At 44.6% G+C, this 19,571-nt stretch overlaps 1 protein-coding gene and 2 long non-coding RNA genes across 3 annotated transcripts in view; 1 reads left to right on the top strand and 2 right to left on the bottom strand.

Moving 5' to 3' along the window:
- The window catches only part of LOC135101104 (uncharacterized), a 189,559-nt gene that overhangs the window by 15,603 nt on the left and 154,385 nt on the right, over positions 1-19,571 (top strand). The window lies entirely within an intron of this gene.
- LOC135101342 (uncharacterized) lies at positions 1,989-5,321 on the bottom strand. The gene is made up of 2 exons (XR_010269226.1): positions 4,640-5,321; positions 1,989-2,315 (listed from the first exon to the last, which is right to left on the bottom strand). It is a non-coding gene; the product is annotated as an uncharacterized LOC135101342 (long non-coding RNA).
- LOC135101341 (uncharacterized) lies at positions 2,315-4,627 on the bottom strand. Its single transcript, XM_064005196.1, has 2 exons — positions 3,384-4,627; positions 2,315-3,260 (listed from the first exon to the last, which is right to left on the bottom strand). Exons 1-2 carry the CDS (start codon positions 4,173-4,175, stop codon positions 2,595-2,597), a joined length of 1,458 nt encoding a protein of 485 aa, XP_063861266.1. The 5' UTR covers positions 4,176-4,627; the 3' UTR covers positions 2,315-2,594.

Below are 19,571 nucleotides of genomic sequence, written 5' to 3'. Positions count from 1 at the left end.
ACACACACACACACACACACACACACACACACACACACACACACACACACACACACACACACACACACACACACACACACACACACACAGTTATTCTCTAATCATGCATTCATCTGTTAAAAAAAAACATTTATACATTTTATTTCCCCACTCTGTGCTCTCTCTCTCTCTCTCTCTCTCTCTCTCTCTCTCTCTCTCTCTCTCTCTCTCTCTCTCTCTCTCTCTCTCTCTCTCTCTCTCTCTCTCTCTCTCTCTCTCTCTCTCTCTCTCTCTCTCTCTCTCTCTCTCTCTTTCTCCTCTTCGTCCCTACTTTTCCTCCATTCCTCATTTCCTCCTCCGACTACTACTACCACTATTACTACTATTACCACTTTCCCATCGTCCTTCCCTCCATTCCTTCTTCCTTCCTCCTCCTCTTCCTCTTCTTCCTCCTACAACTACTACCACTCTCCACCCCTCTTCCTCATTCATTCCTACTACCTTCTTCCTCCTCCCCCTCCTCCCTTCCTCATTTTTTCCGTCTCCTACTACTACAGTCTATACATTTCAGTCTTGGAAATACCTGGAAATGCACGGAAAATCATGGAATTGAGGGAAATATTGTCGGAGAGACACTGGAAGGGAAGAGGGAAGGTCTCAGTCTGGGTCCTGATGTGATGGTGGGCGCTCTGAACGGGGCTGTAACATTCAATTTAATTAAGCCTCATTTGAGACATTTTTGAGGATGTACATCTATTTCCGTGGTTAATTTTGGCTTTCCTTCACGTATGAGTCTGGAAACAGCCGGAACTTTAGCTAAATATTGATATACAGATTGGGGGGGGAGGCAGGGAAAATGTGTATCTCGGCCTTTATATTTACGTAACGTAATTCATTTTGAAAATCGCGAGAAGAAAGAAGACGCCCAGACTGGAATGCACTACATATTCTGACTTGCCATATACTTTAACTAATACTGTAAATATAAAAATATTTCCGGGTTAAGAAATAATAACGAAACCTTCAAAACACAATCTGTAACTTTTACGAACGGGGCCACAAAAGAGTTATAATATCGAGAAAGAAAACACAACCAGGCTAGATTGTATTACATATTCTGAATACAAAAAAAAAAAAAATTACCTTCCAGATAAAGAAAGAAAACACAAATTCCTTGTCGTATAAAGAAAATAATTTTTTATATCACGCAACGGACTTATTTTAAATTTGAAAGTACGAATTGTTACACTAGATTTTATTGGATATTATTACTTGGTACATGTTTCTTATTTTTTTTCACTCTTAAATTAAATATTAAAACAATCCTAGGCGTGCTTATAAGAAAAAAGTGAAATACGTAAAATGACGAAAGTGTTATTTTATCGACAAGCAAAAACAGGGCTAAAGCAGATTTTATTATGTAGTACAACTTATTACATTTTCCTAATAATAAATCAAATATTAAAACAATGCCAACTGCATTAACAAAAAAGAAAAATAATACCACGGCGCCGAAATTCTTTTTTTCTCCACTCTTCCGTATCCCCTCCTCCTCTTCTCTCCCCTGTCACACTCCTCTTCTCCCTTCCATCATCTCCTCCTCCTCCTCCTTTTGCACACCCGAGTCTAGAAAACACCTAGAAACACCTGGAAAACCATAGAAATTACACTAAATATTGACGGGGAGAGACGAGAAATTGTTACCTTAGCAGCGGAAGGTCGGGGCGGGGCTCAGCAGCGCTCGGCGTGGCGGGGTGCCAGGGATACTGTGCTGGTGTGTGTGTGTGTGTGTGTGTGTGTGTGTGTGTGTGTGTGTGTGTGTGTAACTGCCCTGTGTCTGTGTGCGTGTGTGTAACTGCCTGTGTGTGTGTGTGTGTGTGTGTGTGTGTGTGTGTGTGTGTGTGTGTGTGGGCGCCTCACCACTGCACCACCCTTGCACACTCGAATGCCTAATTTCTGCGTCTTTTTATTGCGCTTGTCATTCAAAACCACATAATTTATGGATGTAAACAAGAATCTAGTTCGAAAAATATGGATTTATTCATCTTTGTCTCAGGTCAGGGTTCCTAGTGAACGGACGTGTATAGTGAGCAGTGACCTGACGCTATAGCTGGCTAGTGTAGACATGGCGCCTTGTGTTGCTGAGTCGTCTGGTTGTGTTAGTTCTCCTGTTCTCAAGGCCTTCGTTGCGAAGATCTCAGAGGTGGAGGCTGTGTTCCATCGAAGGATCTCGGAGGTGCAGGCTGAGTTTCGTGAGAGGATCTCAGACCTGCAGGCTGAGTTCTATGAGAGAATCTCAGCACCTGTGGGAGGGTCGTGCCCCACCGTCACCTTACCTGGTAGCCGGATGTTTTGGCCACGGATGTTTTGGCTACGGACGTTTTGGCCATCAAATCGCAACTTGCCACTTTTTGGCCACGGAAAGTAGGATATTTTGGCCACGGACATTTTGGCCATTAAATTAAAAATAAATCGCCACCCAAGGAAGATAGGATATTTGATGTGATAAACTCAACAAAAATATTGGTATTTAAAATGTAATTGAGCATTTTTGAAAAATTGCAATAGAGCATTTTTTAAATTAAAATTGTCATTAAAAAGTATAGGTTCACATGCTACGCATTCATATCTCCACCTCTAAGATTATAGCTGATGCCTCGGAGGAATTGTGGGATGGTCTTCTTCTCTTCATTCAAATCGATGACCAGGTTTTGGATGCGGGTGTGTAATTCCTTGTATATCTTCTTAAACCTCTTAGCAGGGCGAATGCCGCGTTCTTGCTGCAGCAGAATTTCATCCACAGTGGCAGCGTCAGCTTGCAGACACTCTATCAGCTTCCACACCGTGGGGTTGGCATGTCCCACCAGGCGGAAAAACTTGTTGTTCCACCCCTCGCAAATGTTATTTGTCCTTGGCTGGTTGTTTAGAGTTGCGTGGTGCATATTCCACTTCTCAGGCGGGAACATAGGTGGCGTGCGACGTAGATGAATCGAGATTGGCTGTAGGTGTCCTGACTTGGAAGTGATGTTACGACGATGACGCAGTTGGCCTGAAATATAGGTGGAGTCAAAGTATTCCAAGAGTGGAGCAGCCTCCTCAGGCATGGTAGATCGAAGGTATGACATGCCATCCTTGACATCTTTTGGGGGCAGGAAGGCCAGTGCATCCACCTGACCACAGAAGAGGCGGAACTCCTCATCGGATTCGTATAGGTTTTTGAGACCCAGGTGCTGGATCTGCCTCCAGATGGACTGGGTTAGATGATAGAAACAGAACCGCACCTGTACCAGGGTTGTAATAGTTAAATTTGAAAAAAAAATATATAATTAAAAAATACTTTCAGAAAGTAATAGTAATTAATTAAATTTCAATTAAATTACAATCAGAGTTACTCCAATACTGACCTGGACCTCCTCCCCGAATACCACATGAAGGGCCAGCTCCACAGGCCTCTCAAAGTCGATGATGACTGAAATGGGATCACAGCCACTCTCCGCCAGGACCCTGAAGACTTGTTCGTAGCTACTTTGTGTCTTGCGTTGCAGCAAGACGTACACAAGAGGTAGATAAACACTGTTGACTCGACCTTGGATGACATATAGCTGGGTGAAGAGTCTCGGAGCTACCGAAAATGTGCCATCCATACACCACTCATCACAGCGTGCTAACAGTTCCAGATGATGGGGGGTGGTAAAGCTGATAATACGCTCATCTGCCTCTGGTCCATTGTCATAGTGGAGGTGGGATGTCCAGTCATCAGGGATTTCCAACTCTTGAAGAGACTGTGGATTCTTGGGACGGTGTGCAGCCCGGATGCGACGAAGGACACGCTTACTAGAATCAGACCTAGGCATGCGTGCTTTGACCTCCGCGGGCAGTGCCGCGACTGTGAAGGCGAGAATCTGATTAGGCTGATCATTGGTGTTCGAAGCCTTCCTCTTCATACCCTGTCGAGCTTGCTCCACTTGGCATCCAACTGTGTCAGAAAGATGGTTATGCGAGGTCACAACTTCAGGGTTACCAAGACTTTTGGTTGTCTTTAGTATACCAGGGCACTTCAGACTAGCCCGCTTGACACACCGAAAAACTATCTCATCCACTGATTTTGCAACATGCTTCTTAGTGTACATAAAGCCATCCAGGCAGATTTTCTGACCACCTCGATTTGATGTGGTGACCTCAAGCTCAGCTGACATGGTGGAGTAGTAAGTACTGTGCAAAGTAGCTCCAATCAGGCTGTTCCTCACCTCGGTCAGAAACCTCACAAACCACCAACTGCTTCACAGTTCAAAACAAACTCGTATGGCAGTAAAAGATCTAATTCTCTCTCTCTCTCTCTCTCTCTCTCTCTCTCTCTCTCTCTCTCTCTCTCTCTCTCTTTCTGGTAATGATTAATTAAGTAAGGTAATCTGGTAAGATTAATCAAGTTAAGTAAGTAATTAATCAAGTAAGAAGTAAACTGGTCAGACATTTTCACAATCACGAATTATAAGTGAAAAAAAAATATGTGAAAAATAAAGAACAGTACTGTGAATTTTTCGTGGCCAAAACATCCTCCTAAGGTTTGCTGCCGTGGCCAAACCGTCCTAGTTTGGTGGCCAATGACCAAAGTGTCCGTAGCCAAAATGTCCGTGGCCAAAATATCCTACATTCACCTTACCTAGTAAGGCGACGGAGGAGCAGTGGTCGGTTGTGTGCAGGGGAGCCAAGAGGGTGAAGGTCCTCAGGGCACCTTGCGTGGAGACGAAGAATCCCTTCAATGTGCTGGAGGAAGGGAAGGAGAAGGAGGTGGATAGGGCGGGAGGAGGCAAGAAGGAGGGGGCAGATGCAGTTACCCTGCCCCAAGGTAGAGTGTTTGTATTTGGTGATAGGTTAGGCATTTAAATAGTGCGTTCTGTGCTAGTGATAGGAAGCGTAGGTCGAGGGTGTGTTTGCCGGGGGCCGGGATAGGGAAGGTAGCTGATAGGCTAGACACGTGCTTGGAAAAAGATGGGACCAAGCCCATTGTTTTTCTCAGTGCGGGAGGGAATGACCTTGGTAAGGTCAGGAGTGAGGAGCTTATCAGGAGGTTTCGACAGGCTTTGGACAGGATTAGGGACAAGGGAGGGATCCTCGTGGTATGTGGTGTCTTGCCGAGGAGGGGAGTTGGTGCTGAGTGGCTGTCCAGGGCTATTACAGTGAATCGCAGGCTCGCAAATCATTGTAGGAGTAATGGATGGACGTTCATCGACAACTGGGACCTTTTCTATGGCAGGGACACCTTGTACGCCAGGGATGGAGTGCATTTGTCACGTCAGGGTGTTCGTGTTTTGGCTGAAACACTCGAGCGGGAGGTAACTGCACTCCAGCACTTTTTTCGTTAGTCGGGAGGGAGGAAGGGGTAGTGAAGAGAAGGCGAGGGGCAAATTAGTTAAATCTAGAAAGGTAGCTAGCTCAGGGATGGTGAGAAATAGCTTAAGTGTTTACTACATAAACTGTAGAAGTATTCTGAATAAAATAGACTTGCTTAGAGGAATAGCGAGTGCAGAGAAATTTGATATCATTGCTTTAACTGAAACTTGGTTAGATATGTCAGGAAAAGTATTTAATCTAGAGGTTAAGATAGATGGGTATACAATGTTCTATAAAGATAGGGAAAACAGGAGAGGAGGAGGCGTCGCGTTATACGTTAGGGACACATTACAGTGTTGTATGAACAATAGAATTAAAACAGATAACAAAGCAGAGTCGATATGGATAGATATTAAGGAAGGATCGCAGTCAGTAGTACTAGGGGTAGTTTACAGACCACCGACCAGTACAGAGAAAATTAACACCTCACTGTGGCAGGAATTAAATAGAGCAGGCAGGTACAGTCAGGTATGTGTGGTAGATTTTAATTTTAGGAATATCGACTGGAGTCTGATGGTGGGTAACAAGGAAGCAGAGGAATTTCATTGAGGTAATTCAGGATAATTTTTTAAAACAGGTAGTCGTAGAACCCACAAAGGGGAATAATATTCTAGATTTAATTCTTACTAACAGGGAGGAAGCAGTCACGCAGGTAGAGGTTGGAGGACAGCTAGGTAACAGTGACCATAGGGAAATTAGGTACAATATAGAATGGGAAGAAACTGTTAGAAACAAAAACACTAGTAAAATACCTGACTTTAGGAGAGCAGATTTTGAAGAATTAAAAAGGTACCTCCAAGGAGTCGACTGGCAAAGGATGCAGGGTGAGGTCAGGTCAGGGACGGAGTTCAAAGAGATAAGGCAGGATGAGAGAGGTGAGGTGAGGCGTGAGGGTGTAGGACAAGAGGAGGGAAGATGTGTCCGGAAGGGAGGAGGAAAGAGGAAGGGGGAGATAGGTGTGAGTATGTTGGAATGTCAGTTCATGCTGAAATGAGAGAGGTGAGGTCGAGGCGAGTAGATGAGGGAGTGGAGAGGATGGTAGGGGACGAGATGAGGGATTAGGTGAAGTAAATGTAGATGAATTGTATAAATATTTCGTAGATAAAGTTCATACAGGTCAGTTAGCAAATATCCCGTATAGAACAATAAGATCACAAAAAAAATTACCCTAAATGGATGACTGCTAGGTTAAAGCATTATATAGGGCGTAAGAGAAGTATATATAAGAGATTAAGGGCAGGTGAAGAAGTTTTAAGGACACAATATAATAAATTAGTTAGAACAGTCAGGAAGTTAACGAGGAAAGCTAAGGACAATTATGAATTAAAGGTAGCCAGCCAGGCGAAGACGGACCCCAAGTGATTTTATCAGGTATACAGGACGAAGAATAAGGATACTGTAGGTCCATTAAAGGTAGCAGATGGGGAGCTGGTTAGTTCTGGGGAGGAGATAAGTAAACTTCTGAATGATTGTTTTTTAACTGTCTTCACCCAGGAAAACATGCAGGATATGCCAGATAGTGAACAGGTGTTTAGAGCAGATGAGAATGAGAAGCTGACAGATATTTCCATAACTAGGGAGATAGTGGAACAGGAGATAGATAGGCTAAAAAAGTTCAAGTCACCAGGACCTGATGAAATATATCCCAGAGTACTTAAGGAATGTAAAGAGATTATTAGTGAGCCGCTAGTTTCTGTCTTTAGGAAATCACTGGAGTCGGGTGAGGTACCAGTAATGTGGAGGCAGGCTAATGTAGTACCCATCTTTAAGAAAGGAGATAAAACTTTAGCGTCTAATTATAGACCTGTCAGCTTAACTTCAGTTGTAGGTAAAATGTTAGAGTCAATAATAGCGAGGAACATTAGGGAACATTTAGACAAACATAACTTGATAAATCAGTCACAGCATGGCTTCACGAAGGGGAAGTCTTGCCTGACAAACTTGTTAAGTTTTTACAGTAAGGTGTACGAGGCAGTAGATAATGGTGATAGTTATGATATCTTATACCTGGACTTTAGTAAAGCCTTTGACAAGGTACCCAGTCAAAGGCTCCTGAGAAAGGTTAGGGCACACGGGATAGATGGGAAGGTGTTAGGCTGGATAGGGTCATGGCTTGGTAACAGGCGACAGAGAGTGGTAATAAACGGCTCGAAATCCGAGTGGGGTCATGTAATCAGTGGGGTGCCACAGGGATCAGTATTAGGGCTATTGTTATTTCTAATATATATCAATGACTTGGATAATGGAATTAGTAGTGATGTTAGTAAATTTGCGGATGACACAAAGATAGGTAGGTTAATTAGGTCAGAATCGGATGCCATCGCCTTGCAGGCAGACTTAGATAGAATGAATGAATGGACGGATAGATGGCAAATGCAATTTAATATCAATAAATGCAAAGTGCTTAGCGTAGGTAGAGGAAACCCACACAATAGGTACACATTAAAAAACCAAACTCTGGTAGGTAAAGAGTACGAGAAAGATTTAGGAGTTATAGTTAGCTCTGAACTCCGTCTAGGGAAACAATGCATAGAAGCCAGAAACAAGGCAAATAGGGTACTAGGATTAATTTTTAGGAGTGTTAAAAGTAGAAGGCCGGAAGTAATATTAAAGTTATACTTGGCGCTGGTCAGACTTCATCTAGACTACGCTGTGCAGTTCTGGTCCCCACATTACAGGAAAGATATAGGTCTATTAGAATCAGTACAGAGGAGAATGACTAAAAGGATACAGGGGATAAGGAGTATTCTTTACGAGGCGAGGTTGAAGCTGTTAAATTTACATTCTTTAGAGAGACGTAGGTTAAGAGGGGACCTGATAGAAGTCTTTAAATGGTATAAGGGTTATAACAAGGGAGATGTAAGCAAAATTCTTAGGATCAGCAACCAGGATAGAACAAAAAAAAAAAAAAAACGGGTTCAAGCTTAAAAAAATTAGGTTTAGGAAGGAGATAGGAAAAAATTGGTTCTCAAATAGAGTGGTAGATGAGTGGAACGGACTCAGTAATCATGTAGTTAGTGCTAGGACACTAGATAGTTTAAGAGAAGATTAGACAAGTTTATGGATGGGGATAACAGATGGAAATAGGTAGGTGTGTTTCATACATCGACTGCCACGTGTAAGCCTGGTCGCTTCTTGCAGCTTCCCTTATTTCTTATGTTCTTATGTGGCACCAGTTGACATCTAAACAGCCTGGCAACTCAGGCGTGTAATCAGAAACGCTCAGCTGTCTGACTACGACTGTTTTCAACAGTTGTGGTGAAGTGACACGGGTTTGTAAGGGTGTTTTTTTTTTTACGGTTTTAGCAATATTTCTACATTACTAACAGGAGAAACACACTTGAGAACCCAGTTAATCATCTCTGTGGCCTTGAAAACAGTCGTGGTGAGACCAAAGCGTTTCTGAATAAACGCCTCAGCGTAGCCAGGATGCTAGGGGATGCCAGCTGACTCCAAGAATGACTTTACTTATTGGAAGAAAACTAATCTGTATATATTATTAATAGATCGCAGCAAAGACAAAGACAGAGTGGCCAGTAATAAGCTTGTTCAAGCGCTGCGGGATATTTCTCTACCCTAAATTTACTCTTATAATTGCCTTTATTATCCATATATGACACCAAAGCATATTTTTGCCAATTAGGTCTGGGTCTCAAACATTCACTGCCAAAATAGCATCTTTGCCCGACGCTTTGCTAAGATCTTATTTGCAAAAAAACGACAGGACACGGCACCAGAAATGATGAGGTGTAGAAATATAAGTGTGGTTTGCATGTTCAAGGTTAATAATTACTAGTGCTGCGTATGGGGCGCTCATCTCTAGACAACCTGTAATACGAGTTGTGTCATATGATCTGAGACGTGAAACATCAAGTATGATAATAGAGCAAGAACAGATGGGACAGCTTTTGAAACACACAGACACACACACACACACACACACACACACACACACACACACACACACACACACACACACACAGAACGTCTCCTAATGCAAGAAACATGAGCGTCAAGCGCAATTACCACAAGACAGATGATATGCGACACTAACACACCGTCGCTGGCCGGCCAGTGCCTCGCCCCGCCACCACCCCACCTGGAATCTATACTCGTATCTAATTGCCTCCACCTAATGAGTCGCTGCGCCCTGTTACCTGCAGTATGAGCACGCGTGTCACCACCACCGTGAAGGCTGAGGGACGAGGGAGCGGATGAGGCGCCCCGGGCTATAATGAGAGTAACAAGTGAGAAAAAGGAGTGAGGGAGAGATGGAGCAGAGAGAGAGGGAGGCAGGCGAGGCGTCATCGTTGCAGGTAAGAGCGTCGCAGTCACACACGTCAGGTCTCATTACGACCCTGCTAATTGTGGGGGGAAGAGGGCAGGAGCAGGGAAGGTGAGCCTTGGGGTGAGCGCTGGGTAGTGGTCGTAATGGTTTTTACGTACGTGTGAAGCATTAACGACGGTTCGCCAGGGAGGGCCTGGAGCTGATTAGCGGCGACACGCACCCGCAACCCGAGCACTGCAAATGACACCTATGAACCAGCCAACTAACAAAGGCCAGCGTAGAATTTGTAAGGATATAACGTTTTTTTTTTTTTTTTTTACATAGTTCCACGACACCTATGAACTAACCACCTAACAAAGGCCAGCGTGGAATTTGTAAGAAAATAGCGTTTTTTTTTTTTTTTTTTTACGTGGTTCCATCGCCAATTATTCGTGGCATGTTCGTAGGTAGTACTTTTTGCGATGAGAGTGAAATTTTTAATGTAGTGGAGTCTGGGAACTTCTTTTGCGGTATCGTTAGACAGAGTACAGTGCAGCAAATAAAGGGCCTGGTGTTTATTGTTATTATTGGTGTAAATTGCTAGTTTGTGTTTATCTGTACAAATTCGCTTTCCTTAATGGTGATTTATAATGATTACCATACTTCTCATTTTTTTTGTTCTCTCTCTCTCTCTCTCTCTCTCTCTCTCTCTCTCTCTCTCTCTCTCTCTCTCTCTCTCTCTCTCTCTCTCTCTCTCTCTCTCTCTCTCTCTCTCTCTCTCTCTCTCTCTCTCTCAGTATGTGTACATAATTTCCATGGACTATTTCCTACATGTAGGCAAGCACGCACGCGCGCACACACACACACTCTCTTATACATGGAGGGAATGAGAGAGAGAGAGAGAGAGAGAGAGAGAGAGAGAGAGAGAGAGAGAGAGAGAGAGAGAGAGAGAGAGAGAGAGAGAAAGAGAGAGAGAGAGAGAGTTCATGGTCCCTAATTATATGCTTTTTGCTGTATTTATCATTTATAACCGTCCATTAGCTACCTTCCCATTAAATCACCTCCTACCTGCTCCATTCAACAAGTTTCCATTGCCATTCCCTCCAGTCATAGGCATTCCACACTCACTCCCTCAGAAGCACCCGCCCCAGTATCCTCTTCCTCTTGCTTTTTGCCTCCTTCGCCGCCGCCTCTCTTCTATCGAATTCGTCGGGAGGTGAAAATTATCTCTATACAATTTACGGTGAATTCTCCGTAACACTGATAAGCCCTTAAATATTTTTTTCTACGTATCAGGAAGACAAGCAAACGACACAAAAATTACTAAAGAAAAAAATATATATTCCGGATTGCCGCTCCTAGAAAGAGTTAGAAGAGCCTAAGGAATCAGCCAAATTTAGTTTTGAGAAATGTCCAGATTCTCCCCTTTTTGGAATATTTAGGTCGTAGACAGGAGGAAATGCAAAACCAGGAAGACGTAAGTAACTCCAGGGATGGAAGGGATGAAGGAGTAATTGGTTAACTTTTGCACTAGTAAAGTGGACAGAACAAGACTGAAAGTAAAGAGGAATTCATGTGCTGCCTTAACCTTGGCCGTAGTTATCAGTATTGTCGACTCCGATGGTCCTTTAAGTGTCTATTGGCAGTTTCCATTAATGTGTCAGAACTATTTCCTTTTTCCCAAAGGCAAAAATATGAGTGAAAACTTACTTAAAAGAGATACAGAGAGAGAGAGAGAGAGAGAGAGAGAGAGAGAGAGAGAGAGAGAGAGAGAGAGAGAGAGAGAGAGAGTATATGTAGGCGGCAGGTGCTGTGGCCAGGTTAAGGTGAGTGGGACCCTTGCTCACCTTATCTCCCACCGGGCTAATGATGCTTGCCTTGACTCCCCTGACTGCACGAGTAATTAGGGTTTCATTATGCAGTATCAGTTACAGCGTCTTCAAGTGAATTAGGGAAAGCCAGTGATAATTCCCCATTATATACACACTCGGGAATTTCAAAACGAGTCGCGTTTATTTTAGGACGAGGCGAGGAATGCACTTTTGTTTACATAAATGAAGAATATTGTTGTGTGGCTGCTGCTGAGTAATCGGTGGAGGAAATATCTGCGTGATGGTAATTTTAAAGGCAGACATTTTAGTACGTATAAAACCAGTGGCACTTCTCCTGAGACAGTCAGTTTATGTTAGTTTCTTCTTCCTCTCTCTCTCTCTCTCTCTCTCTCTCTCTCTCTCTCTCTCTCTCTCTCTCTCTCTCTCTCTCTCTCTCTCTCTCTCTCTCTCTCTCCGCCTCTCTTTTTTTTCTCAGTAGCGTCAGACTTAAATATTTGTTTATCCTGAAGAGTCAACTATTTGTATTAAAACTCGTCAAGAATAAGAATACCTCCAGTGGCTCTTGAAGATAAGGAAGCTAACAGTGCAGCGGGGGCCAGCAACAGTGATGGTTACTTTGCCAATGGTTCCTTAGTAGTAATTTCAGCGTGGCTCGTAGGTGGCGTCGCGCAAGCTTAAGAAAGAGTCGGTGGTGAAGAACAAAGCACATCACTCTTTTATATTTGTAAGAATTTAGGCGAAAACCTCATCAATACCTTTATTTTCTACTTAAATTTCAAAACACGTGATTTTTAAATAATGTGTAAGAACTGTAACGTTACGAGCAAGGAAAGGCGATACTTAATTGTTCCACTATATACTGTTTATTTCTTCAATGTCCTGCTTCTTTTCATCTTTGTTCCTTTTTTGGCCCCTATTTTTCATTTACTTATCCTTTATTCGATTCACTTCCTCCTTTCACTCCTTATTCAAACCCACACCTACTCCTTCCTCCCTTCCTCCTTGTAACTCCTCCTCCTCCTCATTCTCATCCTCTTCCTACTCCTCATCCTCCATTCACAACCCACAGGCAGGTCACAGCGCTCCCCGCTACCCTCTTCATTAATAAAACAAAATCGTGTGTTTTACGTCAGTGTGGCTGGCTGGTTGGGTGACGCAGGTGGTCGCTGGTGTGGGGTGAGGCTCCCATGTTAAGGTGCCATGACTCGACACGCCCCTCGCACCCTGCACCCTTCCTCTCATGTCCTCTTATCCTCATTCTCGTCCTCTTCTTCATCCTACCTGTTCAACTTTCTCACTCGCCGCTGCCTTCCTTCCCCACCACGTCACCACCTTCGCCCACATTCTTCCACCTCATCTTTATCCTCTCCATCAAGATTCTGTGCTACATTTATCTTCTCATGCCCCCCAGCTTTCTTCTCTCTCTCTCTCTCTCTCTCTCTCTCTCTCTCTCTCTCTCTCTCTCTCTCTCTCTCTCTCTCTCTCTCTCTCTCTCTCTCTCTCTCTCTCTCTCTCTCTCTCTCACTTATTTCCATATCCTCTTTCGTCACTGCCTTCGCCTGCTCTACATTACTGTCTCTTCTGTCTCTGTTGCTTTCTGAATTCCCCTTTTTATTTTCCCTTCTCTTAGTTACTTTGCTATTTTCTCCTGTCCTAGTCCTCCCTTTCCATGCCTTTTTTTTTTTACTTGTTTATTTTTTTCCTATTTCTATCTTAAGGACACTTCTCTCTTCCTGTCCATCTCCATCTTCATTTTCCTTCCTGTCTCATCCCTTCTTTTCATTTATACTTACATGTTTTTCTTTCTTTTTTTATTCTTCCTTCCTGAAAGTTGTTTTCTTAATTCGCACCTCCATTGCTCCCTTCTCTTCATTTCCCTCTTCTTCTTCCTATTCCTGTTCTTTTCCTTCCTCATTATCATCATTATCCCACCGTCACTCATATCTCCCGGCTCCCTTCTTTCCTTCATCTTCCTTCTTCTCGACTCCCTCTCATTCTTAATTTTCCATTCCCTCATCCACGCGCCTCCCTCGCCAACACTCCGCGTCCAGCAGCTCTTGTTGTTGTTACGCGGCGTTAAAACGAACGATTGGGTGCGGTAAAGCATTTTTTTGTCCGCCCCTCCATCTTCTCGCGAATTTAGTGCAGCGAGTGTACCTCCAGGTGATGCTACAGTGGGTAAAAATATAAGAGGAAATTGTAGGTTTTTAGGAAGGAATGAGTGAGTTTCGGGGAAGGTGTAGGCCCGGAGGTGCGTCTGACAGGGACTTTTAGGAAAATTAGGGTCTTTAAAATCGCCACAGAGGACGAATGAATCCCGCTTTTGTGGATTGTGAGAAGTTATTGTTAGATTTTTGTATCTGTGAATTTTATCGTTGATGAGTTGGATATTTAGTTTTGGTGGAGTGTAAAAGATTTATTTTTTTAATTTTTTTAATTTTTAAATTAAATTTTTTTTTTTTTTATTTAATTTAATTTTTTTTATTTTATTTTTTTGAGGGGGAGAGAGATCCGGTGTATAATGATTCGACTCTTGTGCGAGAGAGCCGATCCACAAAAAAGTAACGATTGCAGAGTAATATTTTCGTCTCACTCGATTAAAATTGCTAGAAAGATTAGTAGTTTTGGGAGTAGAAACTTCTCTTTTAATTTCTTTTTTGCAGGAAAACTTGCCTTCATTATATAAACGCAAAGATAACAAACTTGTATCTCGGAAGTGACACGATGTTGAGAATTTTTTCGTACTTGCGTGCCACGTTCCTCTGTCAGGATTATGTCAGAAGCATATTAAAAAGTTATTAAAAAGTTCACAGCAAGACGGAAATCAGCAGTGAGATCTTGGTGGGCCGCCTTGCCTTGAGGCGCGGTGGGCTTGTCGGGCGAGCGCCTGACGACTGAGGTGGTGTTCCCCGCTGGGCCTTCGGTCAGCCTGCCTCTTGGAGACTCAAATCTAATCGAGTGCTGCCGTCCACCTCGTTTTTTCATCTAAAGACTGGCTGGATGACTGCCCTCCGCATACCTTATAGCTGCCCCGTCACTGTGGGGCCAGCCCGCCCTCAGGAGCGGCTGGCTGCCTGTTTTTATCCCCCTCGGAGCCTTAGGTTTCGCCCTCTGCATACCGTATGACCGGACGACCCTCAGCAGCACTTATAGACCCGCCCCGTCCTGCCGCTTATCACTAGTTGAATCTTCAGAAACGTGGCTTCCGCGGCCCTAATTACTGGGACTTAGCATTCCTTGAGGAGCTCTCCTTGTGAGGCCATCAGGAGGGCGGGGAGGAAAGGGATGAGCCAGCGTCTGGGGAGGAATACGAGAGCACTCATTCCTCGCAGTTGTAAATTATGACCGTCTTAATTGATACGGGAGGAGAAGCCTATAGAAAGGCTCCTGATGGGGTGCACCGCTCCCCTCCTAATCTTCATTTTACAAGATGTATATTTATCTCCCTGCCTTGCCTCTCCAGGTGTCTGGCTACCTGTACATTTGTCCGTCCACACTATCGGCTCCATCTGTATAGCAGCTAATCATTAGATGACTTCGTCTTAGGCTCCTCCATATATATCTCTTCCTCTTTCTCTCTCCACTCCCTTTCACTCACTCTCCCCCCGTGAAGGCGAGGCGTGTGCTCCCCTTCATTACCTGACGGAACAGAAAGTCGCTGTAATGGAGTTACTCCGCCACCAACACTAAGTTATGACTCAGGACATTAATATAACAGACGGACCAATAATACGCGGCGCCCATTATTCGGGGAGCGATAAGGCGTCAGCATTAATTATCGTAAGTCTGGCTCAGCTCACTGAAGTAGCGACTGAGGCCCGCCACAGACTGGAAGCGCCGCGCCGCCCTATAAATCATTCCCAGAACCCTTGCGCGGTACATTAATAAGCATTTCAATTTCTCTGTTGACTACGCAATAGGAAACTTATTAGTCGTCGTCGGAAGTCAGACACGGTTGGGAGAATCCTTTTTATTGTATTGTTACAGTCATTTTACAAGGAATGAGGAAGTTCTGGGGTTTCGAAGAGGGTGAAAAAAAAATAAATAAATAAGTAACGCTGCAAACGTTCGCCCGAAGCACATACTCGTACAAAGAGAAGACTGCGAAGTGTAGCAAAGGGAGAAGAAGCGTGAGAGACTTGCTGTAGCGTGGTGTGGCGTGGCGTGGCGTGGGGCGGCAGCATCCTCACTTAACTCAGCGTCCCCAGAAATGTGAGGTAACACGAAGCAGCAGGCGAGATGTCATGATCACCTGGTGGTTGCCACTACACTGTTCACTCTTAAAGGAAAGGATACGTGGCGGTGCTCCCATAATGAAACACCTCCTGTTTATGATAAGAGAAACGAGCTGACGGAATATCAAACACTCCCTTGTTATTCCACGTCCATGACCAGAGGAAGGTAACTGGTGACCCCTTGTGTGAGCGGAATAGAGTACCGGGCAGTGTATGTCAGCTCGGATCACCTTGATGGATGCGAGCCCAAGGGCGTTTTGCGGTGATCCAGGTGGAGGGTGTGGAAGCAGGGCGAGGACGGAGCAAGGACAGGGTGAGGGCAAGGCTACGGTAAGGGGGAGGGCAAGGAGAGGGCGAGGGCGTTTCCTACCTGGTGATGCTCTGACGCGTGGCTTCGTGGGGTGTTGGTGGGAGAGACAGGGAAGGCTGGTACTTGTAGAGACGTAAACGGACAGACAGTTCGAGTGACAAACAGACAGATAGCTAGGCAGATAGGTAGATGGACATTCAGATGGATAGATAGGTAATTAGATAGATAGATCAGAGTAAATAGATAATATATTGCAACAAAACATAGTGATCCAACACTTACGATAAAAAGAAAAATATTGAAAAAAAACGATGAAGAAAACAAAAGAAGAAATGAACAAAAAGTTCTTTGGTATAAGAGAGAGAGAGAGAGAGAGAGAGAGAGAGAGAGAGAGAGAGAGAGAGAGAGAGAGAGAGAGAGAGAGAGAGAGAGAGATATCTTATTTTCTCCCACACATCTTTACTTTTTCCTCCACCTACACATAATAAAGTAACATAGACCCATTACCATAGCACGGTCGTTAATAAGCAAACATTAGAAGGGTGAGAACCTTTAATTTCCCTTAGTCACGCTGGGTATGGCGCTATTTTAATCCAGCCACATGTATATAATCTCCTTCAAGGCGGAGGGGAGAGTGTCAGTGAGTGGGCGGGCGGGGACGCGTGGAGGGAGGCAGTGGGAGTTTGCTGGTTTGCTTTGGGTGAGGTGACAGAGTGGGTGGGCTGTATGTGCTGTGGAGGCGGGTGGGAACGGGCGGTTGGTGTATTATAGAGTAGATGTGATGGGTCTGGAATGGGCAGGGTATACGATTGCATTGTGTGGCGCTGCTGTTGTGTGGTGGTGCGGTGGTTTGGTGGTGGAGGGAGGGAAGGCGGGATTGAAGGGGAGGGAGGGCTGGTAATATGGTCTTGTCGCTGGGAATACCGAACGAATATTCCTATACTCGTAAATAGATTAGCACTTGAAAAAAGAGAGAGAGAGAGAGAGAGAGAGAGAGAGAGAGAGAGAGAGAGAGAGAGAGAGAGAGAGAGAGAGAGAGAGAGAGATAGAGTACACCCACACCGAATAAAAAAAGTCGATCAGGTCTTGGCAGGTGAGTACACGGTGCTCTTCCCTGGCAACACACGCTACTGAGGGACTGCAAATCGAAAAATGAACATGGGGACGAGGAACATTAATCGCATTCTCCTGGACAGAATAGCGTTGATCCAAGTAGTGCCTGGGGCTGGCGGCGTTCGACAGGTGTTCCGATCGCCCTTGCAGACTCTCAGGGATCATCAGGGCGCACACAATTGAACACAGCACCACCACTACCACCACCACTGCCGGCACTCCCACCTCTCTCCCTCCCGTCGCCCTAAACACCAAAACTAATCCCAACGCTCTTTGAAATTGCACTAAACGCTGTGTGACGCCCCATTCACGTCTGTGTTTATTGTTGTGGAGCTTCGGGATTAGTCATGCGGCCAACAGTCCCGAGGGATGAGTAAGGCTAAAGAGTAAAGCTCCGAGGAATGACTGACGGGTGGAGTTTTAAGCTTTCGACAAACATGATCATAGGCGTTGTGTTTATTTGGGTGAGCCTCGCGGTGACACGAGACTTTCCACCTGGGCTGAACTTTTACAAGGAGTGGCTCGTTGTTTACAGTGTTCGCAGTTTAACGTCATGTAGAGCAGCACGCTAATGCCTGACGGTGACGGTGATGAGGCGGCGCGGACAGAAAGGTTTTGACAAGAAGTGACTAGCGCTCTATTATCATCGCCCACCATGCCGAAGGTCACCCTCCTCGCTCCATTACTTTCCTTGCCTCCTTCCCTTCCTTTATCTGTCCTTCTGAATCAGTGAATGTTAAAATTAAATCTTATTCTCATTGTTTGTCTTCCGTTAGCGTTGGATGATTTCATTTTTTGCTGTTGTTTTTTTTTCTGGCGGGTCCGCGAGTAACACAACCCACAAATTAAAATGCGACAAAGATAATCTGGCCTTAATTCTCAAAACAAAGCCGCTGATACGAGGCATAAACACCGCTCCTACAAGTCATCATACTCCAATTAAAGTCTGAATGACATCTGCACGATTGCTTTTGTTATCTGATTGGCAGCCATGACGGTGCTGTTCAGGATGCTGCAAAAAGCCACCGTATTGTAATTTAAAGGGCATTTCAGCCTTCTCATGTAGTATATAGGCGCGGGACAAATCAAATATCCCCGAGTGTTGTTCCCTCCTCTACGCATCACACCTTGACCGCTTGGACCCAGAAAGTCTGTATAATGGTCTTGCCTAATGCGACCCAAGTGAAGGGACATGAAGTAAAAGTCACTTAATAGCCTCAGCAGGGGCGTGGGGGCGTGGAGGAAGGGCAGGGCGGGGCTGGTGATGGGATCGAGGCAGCCCGGGAAGGGTCACGCCGCACCGCCACCACCCGGAGGCCACCTGGGTCCTGCTGCTCAGGTGACCCTCCACACCTGTTTGCGACTTGACTTGCTCGCTGACTGGATAGAGGAAGCTCACAAACACACACACACACACACACACACACACACACACACACACACACACACACACACACACACACACACACACACACAGTTCAGACAAGTTCCTTTAATATTTGAGTCTCTCTCTCTCTCTCTCTCTCTCTCTCTCTCTCTCTCTCTCTCTCTCTCTCTCTCTCTCTCTCTCTCTCTCTCTCTGTCGTGGAATGTTATCAGTCATCAACGTGTGCAACTAAGAAAATGAATAACGTTCTAAAGTGATCTGCATTTATGGAGGGATGACTTGCACGCACCCGAGGCCTCGTGTTTCCTTCATTTATCAAGGTTTTCAATTAAGCGAAGATAGTACTACTCTGGGCGATGGCTCCTTGGCGGGACACACACACACACACACACACACACACACACACACACACACACACACACACACACACACACACACACACACACACACACACACACACACACACACACACACACATACACACACACAGGATTATCTTTAAGGGCAGTTAACCGAAAAAACGAGGAAAAGAATGAATGAAATTAAGATATGTATCGAATATTTTTTTTCGTATTGAATGATCAGATTCAGATTGCGAAACCGGAGTCAACTATGCATCAGGATCACTTAATTCTATCTCAGCAAATACTAATATAGAAGACAGGTATAAAAAAGAGGAAAAAATCAAGTCTTGGCTGTTGTTTTCGACGTATGAATGCAGAGTAAAGGAGAGAGTGAGACACAAAGAGAAAGAATTAGAAAAGAAAGCTTAAGATAAAATAAGTGGTAGTACAAGATGATTATAGCCACGCCTGTTTCCTTTGGCTAATGGCAATGCGGAGGACAATTATCATCATATCGACTCTTCAGACGGCGAGGAATGAGGCACCGTGACACCTGCTCCAGTCCCACCCCCTTCTCCTCTCTCTCTCTCTTCCTCTGCAGTGCCTCCGAGGGGATGTACTATGTATCTGATTGTATTTTTTAGTACCTAATTAAATTATTATCTGCTTGTTTTAGATCTCGCCGCGATTGTTGCCCAGGAATGATAAATGGT

The sequence above is a fragment of the Scylla paramamosain genome, chromosome 6, assembly GCF_035594125.1.
Source record: "Scylla paramamosain isolate STU-SP2022 chromosome 6, ASM3559412v1, whole genome shotgun sequence".
Classification (NCBI taxonomy): domain Eukaryota; kingdom Metazoa; phylum Arthropoda; class Malacostraca; order Decapoda; family Portunidae; genus Scylla; species Scylla paramamosain.
Note: the sequence above shows the minus strand (reverse complement) of the source record. Positions and strands in the feature narration are given on the sequence as shown.